The following is an 18,079-nucleotide window of genomic DNA, read 5'->3' on the forward strand; positions in this document are numbered from 1 at the left end:
TGGCAGGGCTGGGAGGCGCCACCGCCCAGGGGAGGGGCGCACGGAGGGGGGAGGGGCGCACGGAGGGGGGTGGGCGGCCCATCGTCGGTCCACCGTCCGTCGGGCGCCGGGGACACTCCTGCCGCCTCCGCTCCGTGCCCTCTCATCCCTGGGAGTGTGGGCAGGGCTGTCCGGGGGCTTCCGTGGGCCCGGCCTCTCCCACTGCGGGAGGAAAACGCAGGGGAAGCCCCCGGCGCCCGGCGCCTCCGGAGAGCCGCGGAGCCCCCGGGCGGTGCAGGCGCTGAAGACGAGCCCGGGCGGGGCCCCGGTGCGTCGTGCCTGTCGCCGTCCGTGTCCGGAGCGGCGGCCCGCGCCCGCCCGCTCGGCGCCCCGGGCCCCCCGCCCTGGTCCAGCGGGGCCCCACCCTGTCGGGCGTGGGCGACGGCCGGCGGGGGACGCGCGGAGCAGCCGTCGCGGGGTCTCGCCGCGGCCTCCAGCGCCCCAGCCCCGGGGAATGCAGTGGCCCCCGGCCCCTGGCGCCTCTCCGTGTCTGGGCTGGGCCTCCTCGCTCGCCTGCTCCGCGGCCGCGACGCTCCTGAGTAGCGCCGGCCGGGCCCCCCTCATGGCGGCCAAGTGGTTCAAGGAGTTTCCCCTGAACCTGAAGACCGTGTCGGAGCGGGCCAAGCCCGGCGGCGGCGGGGGCGGCAAGCTGCGCAAGAACTCGGAGGCGGGCGGCGCGGGGCCCACCCCGGGCAAGGGCCGCAAGAACTCGGCCGCCGAGCTGGGGGGCGGCAGGGCCGGCGTCGGACCCCCCAAGGACAGCCGGCTGTCCCGCGACAGCCTGCAGGGGCTGATTCAGGCCGCCGCGGGCAAGGGCCGCAAGAACTCCCGGACCCCCGACGAGGAGCCCCACCGAGGCGCGGCCAAGAGCTCGGGCTGCAGCACCTACATCAACAGGCTCATCAAAGTGGACACGCAGGAGAAGAACGGGAAGGGCAGCTACCCCAGCAGCAGCAGCAGCACCACCAGTAGCAGCAGCAGCTCGTCCTCGGCGTCCTCTTCCCCTTCCACCCTGGGCCCCGAACTGGACAAGGGCAAGACCACTAAGCAGCAAGACACGGTAAGAATACAGCCTCCCAGGACCGCCTCTCCCTGCTGCCGCCGATGCCGGGAAGGAGCGCGGGAAACCTGCTAAGCCCTGGGGTTCCTTATGTCTTGGGGAAGCTGAGGGTGCGTTTTCCCCTCGAACACTTGGTCACTCCTCTAAATGTTCATTCCAAATCATTCGACTTTTTATTTTTTTTAATCCTCAATCTAGGGATGGGAACTTTGCAGAAAGGTACTGTCGATTTCATTGTGTCAGCAGTTTAGAAGAGTAATTGAGATGTTCCTGCTTTGTTCAGTTGGACCTCCATGTGGATATGGTTTATTTTAATTTCCACATCCAGGGCAGTTATAAAGCTAGGCAGTGTGTAACTGTAGAAAAGAATGGTAACCTCTAAACTGTCTAAGTACGGATTTCAAAGCTTCAAGGAAGGGGTTGGTCAGCCCCCTTCTCTGCTAGTTTGGAAGCTCCATGCTTTGCAGTTCCCCCTCATAGAAAGGGCTCCTCAGAGCTTCACTAGCACCCCAAGGTTATAGCATGTGACCATGTGTCGTGCAGCCACCATCGCATTAGGGGCACAGAACAGGACAAGGAAATGCCCTCAGGAAAACTACAGATCGGGAGAGCAGAGCTGCTTCTCGCACACCCGAGGTTTTCTGGGTGCTGTCCAATGAGGCAGTCAGGAAAAGGTGTGTGAGATGTGAAGAGACTCACTCCATTCTTATAGAGATGAGTTGGCTGTTCGTTCTAAATCCGCTCTTCTGTGCTAAAAGGGGAGAGGTGAGTTCAAACAGAGCTTTCAGACTCCAGCCCAGGCAATCACTTCCTGTCCTGGGAACTTTAATTTTCTCTTGCCCGGCTGCAAACATGCTGCCCATCTGGATCAAGTCAGAAACCACTAGTGCAGACCATGTGTGTCTGCCCTGGACATTTCTGCTCATTCCTCCATTCATTCTTTCCACAGATATTTACAGCATGCCTAGCCTGTGCCAGGCACTGGGGGGAGAGTCATGGAATGATGGCTGAGGACCCAGTCCGTCTAGGTATTAGTCAGTAATCTACCTGACCGACTAGATCGAAAGCACCTTGTAGTCGGGGGCTGTGTACCGCGCTTCCTCACTGTATGTACCCTGGGAATGCAGTACACAGGGTGGGCAGCCAGGAGAATGGAGTCGAGGAGTGAGTGGTAATCCCAGCCCCAAGCAGTGATTGCCTGGTTATTTTCACGGTCATCCCTTCTGGACATCTGAGTTTCTTAGGCCATCTCCTCCCAGGTGGAGGTCTCTCATCTAGGCTGCCCCCTGGTCCTCACTCCTCCCCGTTTATCTAAATTCTTCTTGCCAGCTCCAGTGGTCCTCCTCCGTGAGCTTTCTGGAGAATGTAATCAGAGATTGTGGACCAGGGTGTGGGGCTTCCTCCAGAGAAGGGTTCCTTGACCCCCAACATTGGCACCCAGCTGCTACAGAACAGAACTACGACACACACACCATTGTCCAGGCCCCCTTGTATTTGGGGAAGGATTGTTGCTTTCTGACACAAATACTGATCAAAACTCTGTCTGAATGTAGCCTATGAGAATCAATCCACCTATGAATTATTGAACCTGGAACTCCCACAATACTGTTTAGTTTTGACCTATTTCTTAGGCTTCTTCTTATGAGGACTTTCTCTTTAGAGCTGTTACAAATTCCTTGGGGACAAGAAGCAGGTCTTGGTCTTATTTTGACTCCCTAGCCAGTGCTGGTGGACATAGTCGCTGGGTGACTGACTGACATGCCATGAGTATATTGCTCAGCTGGTTGCCATTTAAAAGACCAAAGTCACGGGCAAGGTGGTAGACCAGAGTTCATTTTTTTTATGCTGTAAAGCAATAGACATATTCCACTCCCCACCTCCCATCCCGGCCACCCTTTAACCCAGCAAATGCTTTATTGCTTAGGGAGAGAAAAAGAGGTGAAAACAGCCCTGGGGATCAGCAGTTTAGATGAATGGCTGACAATCAATTATACTACAAAAAAAAAAAAACAGTTGTGTGTGCAACTGGGTGAATAACAAGCTCAAGTTCAAAAGGTATCCAGAACTGGTTGGAGATTTTGACCTCTTCTCAGATCAGCAGATTGTGATATGACCGCTGCCATTCTGGGGTGTGATAATCCTCAGCAGCTCTCCCCTCTGGTTCTTTTGCAGGTCATTATTTTAGAAGACTACGCTGACCCGTATGATGCCAAAAGGACAAAAGGTCAAAGGGACGCAGAGAGAGTAGGAGAGAACGACGGTTACATGGAACCCTATGATGCACAGCAAATGATAACAGGTTTGTAACCAGGAGCTGCTCAGTAGGGGCTGAAATCTCACACTCACTGGGAATGTGTAAAATAGGAACCGCTGTATATTTGGGGACAAGGGGCGAAACAGTAGAACCAGATCCTGCTGACCGGAAGGACCAGAATTGAAACCCAAAACTAAGGTCAGCTATCTAGTGAACTTCCTTTATGGTTCATATCCTTCAGTTTTAGAATTTGCAGGGATCTTGAAAGCTTTTCTAAGTCTATGTAAAATGACACTTGTGAGTCTGCAGAGCCGCTCAGACTGTGATCTTTAGTTTTAAGATGTTTATATCCATTTCCTGGCTATTTTCAAAGCTTTGACATCCATAACAGGAGTCATAAATCATTACCGAGGACAATTAAATACTTAAAAGGACCTTAAATTGTTAAGAGACGCAAACATGACGCGGTCCTCTGTATTATACTAGAGCATTGATTTCTCAACAAGCTCTACGACATTGGAACAAAAACATTGATTCCTAAGAAATGATTACTAATCACTGGCATGGGCCACGCCACTCAAGGCCAACCTCCTAAAACCAAAGCCGACAATCTTTCAAGTCAAAGCAATTCTGGCTTGTGACCCAGGCAATCGTTTTTGGTATATAACTTTTCCCTTTCCTTCCGTAATTCTCTTAAGCTGGTATAAGCGACGCTTAAAAATAATACATGTACCAGTTATTTCACTTTGTGGATTTTAGAACCAATTATTCATTCTCCTCATTTTCCTTAAGCATTCTTTAATCCGTAACAAGAAATGTAGTTTCTGCATGCCGGCTGGAGGGAGTCTGGTTGGAGTGCCATGGGTTTCATGCCTGGGAAATAATCAGTCACACATCAAAGACTGTCTCTTCTGTTTCAAAACTGATTGAAAAGCTGTCGAGCTCAGGCTCCATGAGCATAGTCTCAGAAGACTTGAGCAGAAGGGTAATCACCCTAGAAGGGTCGAGACAGGCTTCAGGAAGAAAATGCGCTGTCACAGGAAGCTCTGCTCTGTTCCCTGCTCTCTGCTTACAGAGATAAGGCTCAGGCTTGGGGAGGGTGTACCCTGGCCAGGCTGTGACCCTGAAGGTCACTGGACTGTGACCTCGAACGAAATCTGTGAATGAAAGGAAGTGAAAATGAACTTAGTCAGAATTTTAAAAAATATCAGAGGCTTGAAAGGAAAAGAGGGGGAAAGATTTACTTTTCCATAAAATTGAGGAAAAAGGATATTCTGAACGAAATAACGCTTCGTTTTGATTCACCTTTCTGTGACCTTTGGTTTTTATTCCTCTCTTTCTCTTTAACTGGAATTAATAGTGATAATAGAGAAAGTGCTGTGCTTTTTAAAAATGATTTTTTTTCCATATAATCCCCACCGAATTCTGTAAGCTAGGAGACTTCAGTGCTATGCCCTCGTTACAAGGTCAAAGAGGATCTGACTTGCCTATGCTCACAGAACTTTTTAAGACAGAGCAGAAAGAGAAACCAGACTGTCCCACTCCAGATGAAGTGGTCTGCTTCCTACACCCAGCTGTCTCAGGACACATTAAATGATGTATGCAAGAGCACTTTGAATTTCACACACAATAAAGCACTTTTCCACTGAGACACTTACATGTCTCACTTTATTCCAACATGAAATAAAGGCAATAATAATAACTAGCATTTAATATTCAAGCACTTATTAAGTTTCAAGCTCTGTTTTTTAGAGTTTACATAAATAAATTCACTTAGAAATATAAAATCAGTGCATTCAATTGGATTTACATTTTAAAATTATTCTTTTTTCAATTACTAGCTTTTTTTTTGCTCTTTTAAAAACTATTGGTGAATTTTAAAGTTTTTCTCCACTTAAAATACATATCAAAAAGCACCTTCTCAATCAATGTGGAGAATGTACCTCTTATTCTACTCGTACATTACACAGCTGGACAGAATAACAGGAAGTGAGTTTATCGGAAACTGGAAATAAAAGATTTGCTGCTGAGCTTTTTTTTGTGTTTTTTTTTTTTTTTAAGCCTTTTACTTTTTTTCAGTTTGCTTCTTGTGTGATTTGTTGTCAGGTCCAAGTTCAGAAATGTCCCATATTTCTTGAGCAACATTAGGGATTTCTTTTTAGTTGGTTTCAGCATTTCTGCAGGAGAAGGAGATGGTACTAATGAATGATTTAACTGTGGCACACACAGCCTCTGTCCTGCGTTTTTAAAGCCTGTGAAGTGGGAACAGTATGCCTGATTTTAACACTTATCTTGGGTGTATAGAATACTGTTCACGATGTTATAACATCCAACAGATATTTCTTTACTACATATGTCTCAGGCCCTGTGCTGGGCTCTGGGCACACAAGGAACATGACCCACATGACCTATGACCTTATGGACCTCACAGCCCGAGGGCTAACAGACCTACCACCAATACAGAAGAAAGTATGTCATTGACAAGTGTGGTAAGTGCCATGAAGTAGAGAATAAGAGTCACTGTCTGCCTCAGGGAACAGGAAGAAACAGATTCAGAGGCATTGAGTACTTCCTGTGGCCACAAAACTGGGGCCCAAGCTCCCTGGGTCCCTCCTAGAACTTTGCTCTTTTAAAAGCTAAGAATTTGTACATTTATGAATACGTTCTCTCTTAGATTTAGTCAAAGGATTGTTCATTAAAAGATATGACTAGGAATGCACAGCAATAGATGACATAAAAGTCTTTGTTGCCCTGCTAAACTAGCGGGAACATTGCTGCTAAGCCGTGGGCAGAAATATTCTGTATAATTTAGCATTATGGGTTTTCGCCACCAAATTAAAACTGAGGCATTGAAAGCATCCTTAGAACTAAGCTGCCTAACACAGCCCTCATTCAGCATGAGAATTCCTCCTGCAGCTGGTATCACGCAAGTTGAGCACATGACGACATCCTACAGCCCTGAGAAGCGAGTGTTAGAAGTCTCTGTGTTACAGTTGAGGAAACCCAGGTTCACAAAGATGCAGTTATTTGTCCCAATTACGCAGCTTCCGAGTGGAGACACGAGGTCACTCCGCATGAGGGACTGGGCTCCAGTTGCGACCGTTTCAAAATTTGTTATCGTTGCCTCCAAATGGTTTTGATGGTTTGTTTAAATAGTGAAATTTCAAGGAGAGTCTCGTCGTTCAGGTCTCTCTTTTAAAAGTTTGTCATTATGGGAAAAGTATATGTAAGTAGAAGACTGTTTTTGATTTGTCTATACTTCCCTTGTTAAGCTTAAATTTCAGGACTTCTGTATCGGCTTTTGTTCAGAAAATGTGAAAGTAATTGTAAATCAAAAGCTTGGGCACTGATAAGAGATGTGAGTGAAAAAGTTACCTAACAGCCGTTTCTCTGATTCTAAGAGGAGCATAGAGCTGTCTGAGGCTCTAAGTTTAGCGTTTTGAAAACATGAAATAAATTAGGGGGAAATTGGCATTATAGAAATGGTAATGAACATTTTATTTGGGGTGTAAAGTAAGGAATGATACAGAAAGCTCTGGAGTCAGTACAAAATGGCTCCTCCTTGCTGTATGGCCTCAGTTTATTCACCTATGATAATGGGGTGACAAGTCTCTCACCCCATCATGAGGCTTCTCTGAGATACTGGGTCTAACATGCCCCCCCAATGAATAGAGCCATCATTTAGACACTCCAAGAGAGAACTCCCTCTTCAAAGAGAATTCTGAACAATTCTGGAAGAATATCAATTGCTAAGTACAATTTACTATAATAAAAGGAAGTCGTAGTCTTCTGCTATGTGTTTAAATGTAAATGGCATAATTATGTGCAGCCAGGGTTGGGAATTGGGAAGGGAAAATTTTGCGCCCATGTTACGTTCCACGGCCCCCGGCTGTGCGTTAGCTGGTGCAGGTCAGGCCTGGCTTTCTGCAGATGGCTGTTTATCTGCAGCCCGCTGGCCGCATTCTGTCGTCTGCCGGGTAAATGGCCTCTATCGGCAGAGCCAGGGTGTAGCTTCCTCTTGCCATTTCCTCCTTCTCAGGCTCGTTTCCTCTCGGAGCCAGCCCTGCACGTCAGGGGCTAATCTCCCTGCAGGAAGGGTCGCCTCGCAGCCCCACGATTGTTTCTGTTTCTATGGCGCCTCAGGTTGGGGGCAGCCAGGTGTTGGAATGGACTGGAAGGTGACTCCCCTTGAAGGGGCGGAGGGGCCCCTGTGCGTTCAGTCCCTTTTGTTCCCCGTCATGAAACAGTATTTTAAAAGATGCTAGTGCTTTGCAGGTTTCACCCAATCCCGGGACCACCCCAGGAAGGAACATTCTCCGTTATGTGCTTTCCAGTGTTTGTCCCCAAACTCGAAGTGTGCAGACTGCCCAAAGTCAAGGAATGCAAGGGCCTCATCTCAAAAGGAAAAATTCAGACACGTGTAATCAGAACTCAAGGTTCTAATCACTGTGCATCGTTTTAACAAAAACTTACTGAACTTTCCTTGTGAGCAGGACTCCTTCTGTGTTAAGGTTGGAATAGTCTTTTTCCGTTTAGTTCAATGGGGACAGAATTGAGGCGAGGTTTCCCCAGCCTGTGCCAGGCTAGATGGAGGGTCAGCGTAGGCTCCGATCAGAAACTTGAAACTTCTAAATTCATCCTTTGAATTCCTTTGTGTTTTCTCTTTCCTTTTTCTGAGTGCTATAGAAAAGTTCTTTTTTAAAAAGCTCCAGCCTTATCTTAATGGAACCAAGAGCAGAGTATGTTTTGGTTTCTTATTTTCCATAACTCCGTCTAGAATCAGCAGTGAAGAAAAAAAGCTGTTGGATTGAAAGTCAGGAGGCTTGGACCGGAGGTGCAGGAGACCTGAGGCGACCCCAGGCACCTTTCCTGGCCTGGGGTGGGGACGGTTCTTCTACGTACCCTTCTGATATGGACGCTTTAGATACCCTTCAGATACGAGAGAACGCTTCTCCTTTGGATTGCGCTAGCAATGAGAAGATGAGCTTTGGAGAGCAGGAGGTGCTGAAAGGGGACATGGGGACCCAGGAGGTGTGGAGATGCTGCTCAGGCTTAGCTTCTCTGTAGAATCACATGGGGGAGATTTTTCAACTCTCACCCCCAGGTGGGACCCCAGCCCAGTTCAGTCAGGGCCTCTAGTGAGAGGACACCGCGTCAGTGGCTAAGAGATGGGATGTTTATGTTTAAAAAGGTCCTCTTTGACTGTGACAGGTGGACAGGTTGAAGGCTTCCTGATGGGCATTTAAAAGAACCTCATGACGCTTCCATTGGTTGATATCGCGAGCTCTGGTTGTCCAGATTCTACCGGCCAAGGCCTCTGGGCCCCAAGCTGGTCGGGTCAGTCCCTAGACACTGCTGGTTCCTTCCCACTGTGGCTGGCCGGCTGGTTGGCTGTGGTTGGTTGATTTGCACCAAGGTTTTTACATCCATTTCTAAGGCCTCAATCCAGACCAGACCTTTCAGGCTTATTCCATCCTGTACGCATGTAGAGTTATGTTCCAGTGAAACACAAATGTAACGGTCCTTGCCTGTTTGAAAACAAGTATAATCATTCTCCGTTACATATGGAACAATCTAAACCGTCTACTGTTGCTTTTTGAACTTCTGCATTTTGGTGCCTGACCTTACGATTCCAGCTTCTCCCACCACCTCTCTCCTCTCCTGGCCTCTGTCCTATGAACTTAGCCCTCAACTCCCCCTTCTGGGAACAAGCCCTTTATGGTTCCCACCTTCCTATCTTCATTCATGCAGCTTCCTCCACTGAAAATGACCTTCTCTATCAAAGTCCACTCATCTTCCATTTCTCTTCCACTTGGAATCAGTCCGAGTGTAGTGGTTAAGGGTATGGCTTCTGGAGCCCGACTTCCTGCTTTGGAATCCAGGCTTTGCCACTTACTGCTTTGGGCAATTTCCTTAAACTCTTCGTACTTTGGTCTCTTCTGTAATATCAGGGACACAATAGTACCCATCCATAGGGTGGTTATAAAAATTAGAGTGCACTTAGAATGGTGCTTAATGCATAGTACACCGAAGATAAATGTTAACTGCTATTATTGTTGCTTTTCCACATGACACGTCTTTTATTTATCCTGCAATTAATAACCTGTTACATGTTATTTGTGAATGTCTGGCTTCCCCCACTACGTTAAAACCACCTAAAAGACAAGAACTCTGTCTAATGCACATAAATACCTCCCTTCAGTGCGTGTGGCCCCCTGCTTTGAATTTAGTAAACTCTCCCTTGATTTTTATTAAAATACTTTGATCTCCTCCTCCTAAGAACATTCAAAACTCTGCAGGGAATCACACTCAGAGCGACTGGGGGCCAGCTCTGTGGAACAGGCTGCCCCAGGCCACTTCTCTTGTCACAAGCTGCAGAGGCCCCTAGCGGGCACACCTGTCTTCGGATGTGACCCCTGATCCATGACTTGGTCCCATTATCTGGCTCAGACAACTGGAGGGGAGAGACTGTAGGCTCCTTCCAGCAGGTGGGAAGTCACCAGCCCTGTAAGGAACAGTGTTGGCGGACTCTGCCACCTTCTGCCGCACAGACAGTAGGAGGGGAAGAGGTCATTGGGTCAGGTCCCATGCTTCCATGGCACCTTGCTTGCCAGGTATTGAGTGTGGTGCATGTTTTTCAGAAATTAGACGCCGAGGCTCCAAGGACCCCCTGGTGAAAGCCCTTCAGCTGCTCGACAGCCCCTGCGAGCCCGGGGACCCCGGCGCGAAGTCGGAGGCGCCCGCCAAGAGACGTGGTTCCAAGGACCTCCTGGGGAAGCCACCGCAGCTGTACGACACGCCCTACGAGCCGGCCGCCGCCGACGCGGGCCCCGAGCGGAAGGCGCGACCGGCGGATGTCCACAGCCGGCTGCCCGCGGACGACGAGCGGCCTGCGGCTGAGTACGAGCAGCCGTGGGAGTGGAAGAAGGAGCAGATCGTGCGGGTGCTGTCAGGTGAGGGGCCGCCCCTGCGCTCTGCTGCCCTGCTGGGACCCCCGCTCCCCGCGGGGCCTTTCAGCCAGCGTCACCTTCTTTATGTCCCTCAGCTGCAAGTCTCTTCCTGAGGAATTTTATGGGGGAACAAGGATTGGGTCTGGCTGGAAGACCCTGACTAAAGAAGAGCCCTTACTGTCGCATTGCTCTTTCCTCCTTCTGGGCATCTTTATTTTCCTTTCTCTTCGCAGTGCCCAACTGTTTTGGAAATGCCTTAAATGACTATTGAAAACCCTTGTCTGACGCTGTCTAATTGGGAGCAGTTTTTCCAACTCTTACTTGCTGTCCCCCGCCCCCAAACCCCTTAAAACCCCTATAATTACATGGCAGTACTGGCTTCAAGGGATTACAGGTGAGGGTAGTTGGAAAGCTGGATGACGCTAAAGCTAGCTTTCCTTTTTTTTTTTTTTTTTTTAGGTCAAAAATAGGAATCAATTCTTCCAGTGTGAGTTTTTAAAATAACTTAAGAGGAAGCTGATAAGTAGGTTGTCAGTAGGTATGAAAGGTAATTCTCCTGTTTCTCCCAGGACATAGTTTTTCTACTTGGCTGACCACATAATTTCTTTTGCCTTTGATTAAAAAAAAAATAGGGATGTCTTCTTCCTCTAACAGCAAAACCATGAGAGAAGGTCATATATTCAGTAGCAAAGCTTCAGGTCAGTTTTAGTTTTCATTTATTCTCGTTTCTCACAAATCTCCATGGGGCACCTGTGTTGTGCTAGGCACTGCTTATTTTCTCTCTCTTCTATCCAACCTGGATGTCTTAGCATGTTTCCAGTAGTTTCTATCCAGTAGTGTCTTTGTGTTTCAGAGTTGATTTTTCTGTTTGTTTTATTATTTCATGGTAAAAACTGTTCATTTGGTTTCATAGAATGATACACACTCTTCCAATTATTGCCTGTAACTGTGTTTAGTCTTTTAATCTAAATATACTAAAACTAAGGTTTGTTATTTTGTTTTTAAAGTACACGCTGAACTATATTCAGGTGGTTTCCTCTCGTACTCTAAAAGTGTTTTACACTGATGACTAGAAAATAGCCATCTGTGGATGCTTGCAGTGTGGCCAGGGATCAAAGACAGCAGGAGCTCAGCTGTCCCAGGGTTTTTTGGTGGGTTTTTTTCCCCCAGCATGTTTGCAGAATATGTGAGCTCTTGTTAGAGGGAGGGAAAAGGCTTTCCTAAGCTGAGGCAGACCAGGAGGGTTTTTTGCTTGGAAGTTTACATGGGTTCTTCAAGGACCTCAGCTGTTAACTAGAACATTCCTTCCAGTTCAGTTTGAAGGCTCCGAGCGACCTTCCACAAAGGAGGAGACAGTGAGGCAGCACCACCGACAGAAGAGCTGGACCCAGAAGATCTTGAAGCCAACCCTCTCTGACCACAGCGAGGGGGAGCGAGTGGACCCGGCCCTGCCACTGGAGAAGCAGCCGTGAGTCGGGGCACAGCCGCGTAACAAATAGTACCTGGGAGCTCATTGGTAGCCTGGTGGTGGGCGGAGCACACTGACTCGTTTTACTTGATTATTACTTGTCTGGGCGGGGCTTACTGAGGAAAACCCCCTTTCAAAGCCAGTGCCTTTGTGCACTGCGACCCCAGAACCTGGTTTTTCATCTCCTCCTGTCTAGAGTGAAAACCTTCAAAATGACACTAGCCCTGCTAGCTTCCTTTTGTATGATGAATAGGTTTTGTGACCCAGGATTACCCAAATCTGCATTTTGTCTGTCCTGACTGTGAAGCAGGATCTAGTTGGGGCTGCCAAGCTTCCTGCAGAAGTGCATTTTAAATAACACCTTATGGAATTATTTCTATTTTGACACTCGTGCCATCTCCCTTCTCCCCATTTTTCAGTTGGTATCATGGTGCCATCACCCGGGCTGAGGCTGAGAGTCGACTACAACCCTGCAAAGAAGCTGGTTACCTGGTTCGAAATAGTGAGTCAGGGACCAGTAGGTACTCCATTGCACTAAAGTGAGTCTGGAAGCCTCATGGGCTCCCCCGTGTGGATACAGGGCGGGGTGCGCTGTGACAGTCTTCTTTCGTGGGTAGATGACCAGTCCAAAAAAAAGATACCATTTGCAGGTGGTCCACAGGGACGTGTATTGCCAGAAAATAAGATGCATTTGCTTGGACAACAGAATATGAAATGCTCTGATTAGAATGCAAAATTGGTATTGGGTAAATACCACTCATTGTCGTTGTACATTAGTCAATTTCTACCACACATTACCTGGTCTAAAAGGAGGTCCTCTCACCAGAGGAATCATTCCTGATAACAAAAGAATAGTTTCTAACAGGCCAGGTCAGTCATTCTTGTGTTATTCCCTAGTGTTTGGAGATGTAAATACATCAAACCCCTTGGTTGTCCAAATGCCAACTGCAATTTTGATAACCTGTTTCTTCTGGTGAAGAAGGAAACGCTGACTTGCTATTACTCCCCCAGTCTGACTGTACACAGAACATTCGTTTTTTGCCTGGTCGGTCTGGTGGAGCTTGGATCATGGAAATTCTCGGTGCTCCACGAGCTCAGTGGTGCTATATTGGAGGGTCATTGTCAAGGGCCCTAACAGCATTTCCTTCCTGAGGAAGCTGAGCCCCTGCAGCTGAAACAATCAGACTGGGGGGGAAAGAGGTTGGGGCGGGAGGGTGTTTGAGCAGCACAGCTCAGAACACAGGATAGGCCACCAGATACACAACACCAGCAATAGCTCTGCTCTGTTCCTGAAACTGGGGCTCATGGATTAGATCTTTGAGCCTTTGGTGCCAGCTGTCATTACATATGACCAGGAACAGTCTTTCCAGATTGAGGTGGGATGGGAAACAGGTTGTTACTATTATTGTTGTTATTATTATTATTATTATTAATGTATTCTTTGGGGAAAGGAAGAGGAAGCCAGCCTTACACTTATCCTTTCAGCCATGACACAGATGGTGAGTTTCAATCTCACCTTGGTGTCATACTTGGGCGTCAGCAGTAGTTTGGCAATTTGGGGGCCAGGAGGGACTGGGGTTTCTCTTTCGTTTTGTTTGTCCGGTACCTGATAACGTGTGTGTATCAAGGGTGACACACATTGAGCCGAGGGCTGCGAAGCTTCCAAGAGCTCCACTGGAGTGTTGAAGGCATGTGTGTTTGTATATAACGGTTCCAGGAACGGATGAGGACTTGCCCACCTCTGAATCCTGGGGTTGCTTTCCTGGGGGAGGAGGATCCCTTGCTCGCTCCTTCACGTCTCCGTTTTGATTCTGTTTTGTTCCAGGACTAGTCAAGGGTGCGTCCATATCATAGTGGCTCAGACCAAGGACAACAAGTACACACTGAACCAGATGAGCGCAGTGTTTGACAGCATCCCGGAAGTGGTGCACTATTATTCCAATGAGAAGCTGCCTTTCAAGGGGGCGGAACACATGACCTTACTCTACCCCGTGCATAGCAAGCTGCATTAAGGTTCAGCCACCAAAAGCCCAGCCAGGCCTCTCACATCTCAGAGGGCATCCGTACCCAGCCAGCATCTCGGGACAAGGCTGGACAGCACCATCATCGTTGGTAGGAAGTGGGGGTCTTTCACTGAGAACTCAAAAAGTCTTTGGCCTGGAATCCATTCCATGACACTTGGTTACTGACCTGTCCCTTTTCTCCTTGCTAAGTAGTTCTCCATAAAAAAGTCATAATTTACCAATTGCCTCCACTCTCTGGAGTAGGATGTTCCCAGTAGGGTGTGACCCTCGGGAAAGGTAAGCCAGGAGTCCAAGAATTTTAAAGTTTTCCAGAACTGTGCTAGTTGTTACCTGGAATGTCTGGTCTCCAAACAAACCGACAAACAGGCTCTTGGCTTTTACAGAAGACAGCAGAGAAAGACCATGTGGACCAGAAAAGCGTGTAATGTCGGACCGCTTCTCGGGCAGAAAGATGTACAGTGGAAAATAAGTGAATAGTGGGCACCTCGGAGAAAACTGTCTTTCTCACGTGTCCTGGTTCAGCTCTAGAATTCATGGAAATTCACAACTTTAGGGTCTGGCAAAGGACGATTTTTGCTGGTCACCCTTCTAAGAAACTTTGTGTTTTCTCCGTCCCTGTAGACTTTTGCAACCTTTCAGCACACAGGGATACGAGCATACATAAGAAGGTTTAAGAATCACCAGTATAATTAAACATTGGCGTCCTTATTATAATTCTGCGTTATAGTATAAAACACAACAAAGATTTCATTTCTGGTTTTTAAAAAAATCTGAAAATTCACAAGGCTCAACAACTGTTTTCGTATTGGATAATTATACAGAACCTCTGCTACCTTTTGTTTCGTCTTTGTGGAACTGCTTTTAATTTTTGTCCCTAAAATTCAATTTGCTTTGTATTTTTAGAGTAAATTTAAAAATATATATATGTATATATCACTCTAGGATCTGATTGTATGAACCGGGTCTCTAAAGCCTGCTGTCTCCCGTGTTATCTATACAAAGACTGGTTCATACTGTATAACAATATTTTAAAAGACTGCAGTTTTCTCCAACTACTACTGCTTAAGATAGGAAATGAATTTTCATAGTATTGTTACCTTTATGATTTATCATGAACTTTGTCGTCAGTTTACTTACTGTGAAAAAAAAACACGAGAAAGGCCTACTGTGAGAAGACGCCTATGGTGAGCACGTTTCTGTATCCTAGGGTTTGGAGTTCGGTTCTCAAAACTGGTCCAGATGCAAATATGCTGACTGTCACCAATGAAAAGTTCACTTCTGCAGCTTCTTTGAAATAACAAAAAGTGTTGATTTGGTTATTTTGGGGGAAAGCATATCTTTCTAGTTATTAGTCATCATTTTACTATTATGATTTAGAGGCTAGAAAATATTTGCTTCATTATTCAGTTAAGATTATAGCCCAAGAGTTGTCTGATCTTTGATTTAAAAAATTTGCGAGGAACTTTTTTCCACTGGATCCCAATGATTTTATGAATAAAGAGTGTTCTGTTTCTTAAGTGCTGATAGGACTTTGTTTTTCTGATAGGATTTCCTAAATGTGTATTGGTTCATGTACTATAGCTTGAGTACAAGTTTTTTATTTTTAATTTTTAGCATCCATAGTTCCAGTTCCATTCAACAAATATTTATTATCTTGCATATACAAATAATTCAGTTAAACTTATTTTTAGTTCAATACTCTAGAAATGAAACCTTATGTTTTACTTAAACTTATTCCACAAAGGAAATACAGCAGTTATCCCTGTTTTAATAAATACTAAAAAGCTTTGCAAAATTTTTCTTTGTGTACTAAATGATTTTTGGCCCATACCCAGCAACTGTGATGAATGTATAATGAAGTAACATTTTGAAAGCAGACCTGATACATTAAGTATTTATTGAGCTTCTAGCAAATTGCTCACTATTGTGCTTTTTCTAGACTGTTTTTCTGTGACAGCCATGCTGTTTTCTTTGTATAATTAGAAGTGGAGATGTGCAGTTTCTTTACAATCTCGTTCCTTCGCAATTGTACAGGAGGTTATAATAAGAAGAAATAGAGTAAATGAGTAGAAGGAAGGTTAAGCTACTGTTTTCTTCTTCAGGTTGTGACACAAGTTGACAAAAGCAAGGGAATTCACAGCTGGGTTGTGGCACAAAGGACCATATGTTCTGAAAACAATTAGGGTTAGTGGAGTTCCCCAGTGGCTCCCTTGGTAACCTGGGCCAGCTGATCTGACGCCCTCTGACAGGTCTCCTTCCTCATCTCCGAGTCACTTTGTTTTGAGACAAGTATTTTCCCCTAGTTCACTCTTGTGCGTTAATTCTGTCTCCCAGATTATTTTCTGATTCTTTCTGCAGCGAATAATGTCTTCTAGCAAATCTGTGCTCACCTGAATTTTGCATCCATCGAGGCTCCCATTTGTTCCTCTCTATCACACCCTTTTAAAAACTGCTCCGCTGCAGGTTACTGGGGGAATTTATTTAGTTGGTTTATTTCAGGCCGGTAAGAACAAAGGGTAAAGGGACTTTGGTGTTTACTTTGCTACTGTAGCTATTTCCACCAGGATGGATCCCAGCCTTTGGAGTTGTGTGTATTTAAATAAGGAGGACTAAAATAATGGAGAAATGTTAATAGGTGTACCAAAGGTAAATATTGATACGCCTCCACTCTACTGGGGACAGACGTGTCCTTTCAAGTTATCCAAAGTACTTTCTTAAGAGGCATTTGTAATAAAAAGCCTTTATTCTTCTTGTTTAAAGTCTCCATACTTTGCTAACTTGTTACTTCGTTTATTGGCCTCTGCCACAGAATGGGGACCTGAGTAGATGATCTCCGAAAAGCCAGACGCTTTCTGACACAGATGGGAAAATAGTTCTAATCAGTTGCTTTTGAAATTAGGGTAGCCTTTCTATTCTATTAGCATGTCCTTCTTTTAGTCGAAGGGTAATGCCTCATTTTTCCTTCTGTCTAGTGGGGGGAAACCAAGATGTCGAGATATCATTGGCCTTTTCCTCTGCGTCCTAATACTCAATTTCCTTAATATCTTTTTCATAGATGTCGCTCTTTCATCAGTTGTCTCTCTTATTTTCCATAACCAGCGGTATTTGGGCCTTGTGATCTCTTTAGAATCACTCTTCTTTATTCTTTATTTAATGGGGGTTTTGTACCCCAATAACTTGGACTTGGAGAAGTTTGGCCTGCAGTGGACCTTAAGGAATCCACCTTAATTTGTGAACCTGTAGAAAGATAGCGATGGAGTGTTACTGCCATCTAACGGAAAGAGAACAAACTGCAGTGGGAAGCACACATTCAAGGGAGGGTTTTCTAGAGCAAGTCTGATACATAGTGTCAAAAATGATGACGCGAGCAGCCCGATGGCTCAGTTGGTTAGGGCCGCAAGCTCCGATCAACAGGGTTGCTGGTTTGATTTCCACATGGGCCAGTGAGCTGCGCCCTCCACAACTAGACTGAAGGCGAGGAGCTGCCAGAGAGGCAGCCGGATGGCTCAGTTGGTTAAAGCACCAGCTCTCCACGAGGTTGCCAGTTCAATTCCCACATGGGATGGTGGGCTGCGCCCCCTGCAACTAAGATTGAAAACAGCAACTGGACTTGGAGCTGAGCTGAGCCCTCCACTACTAGATTGAAGGACAACTACTTGGAGCCCTGGAGAAACACACGGTTCCCCGATATTTCCCAGTAAAAAATTTAAAAAAGAAAAATGATGACACAGCAGTTGCCATCTTGAAATCTTTTCCTGCGGAAAGGGTGATTTGCAGCCCAATACAACGATCGTCATGAGGGCCCAGGACTGTGGCTGGATCCTGTCATTTAGAATCTTGAATTATATTTTAATGAACATGCTGGCAACAGAGCAGTGAGACAAGCATCTCATTTTGTTCTTCCCCATTCAGTTATTTTGTCAGGGGGCTGCAACATTCTAAATATCAACTAATACATAGTTTGAACTTTTGAAAGTATTTGAAGGTTGTATGTAATACAGGTGCCTATCTGTAGATTTTATAAAATGTCTGGATGTGTCGCAGTGGCCAGTATAGGCGGCATGCCCTCCTGAAGATGGTTTACTCTGAAGTGTACCTTTAAATAAACATTATTCCAAGAAAACCGTGTTTTGACTTGATCTGAGTTCTGAGAATCACCTCCCTTTGTAAAAAAAAAAAAAGCAAGACAAGAAAAACAACTTCCTGTCGTAATAGCTGTAGCAGAGAGGGTCAAAAATTTCGTCTGCAATCATTGTTAATGAAATGTATAAATAAACCATGACT

General features: G+C 46.2%; 1 protein-coding gene across 1 annotated transcript; it reads left to right on the top strand.

Annotated features, from left to right (window-relative positions):
• Window positions 1-401: 401 nt before the first annotated feature.
• Window positions 402-18,079, top strand: SHE (Src homology 2 domain containing E). The gene is made up of 6 exons (XM_081025776.1): window positions 402-1,099; window positions 3,272-3,398; window positions 9,995-10,306; window positions 11,615-11,771; window positions 12,191-12,310; window positions 13,597-18,079. Exons 1-6 carry the CDS (start codon window positions 494-496, stop codon window positions 13,781-13,783), a joined length of 1,509 nt encoding a protein of 502 aa, XP_080881902.1. The 5' UTR covers window positions 402-493; the 3' UTR covers window positions 13,784-18,079.

The sequence above is a fragment of the Rhinolophus hipposideros genome, assembly GCF_964194185.1.
Source record: "Rhinolophus hipposideros genome assembly, chromosome: 19".
NCBI lineage: Eukaryota > Metazoa > Chordata > Mammalia > Chiroptera > Rhinolophidae > Rhinolophus > Rhinolophus hipposideros.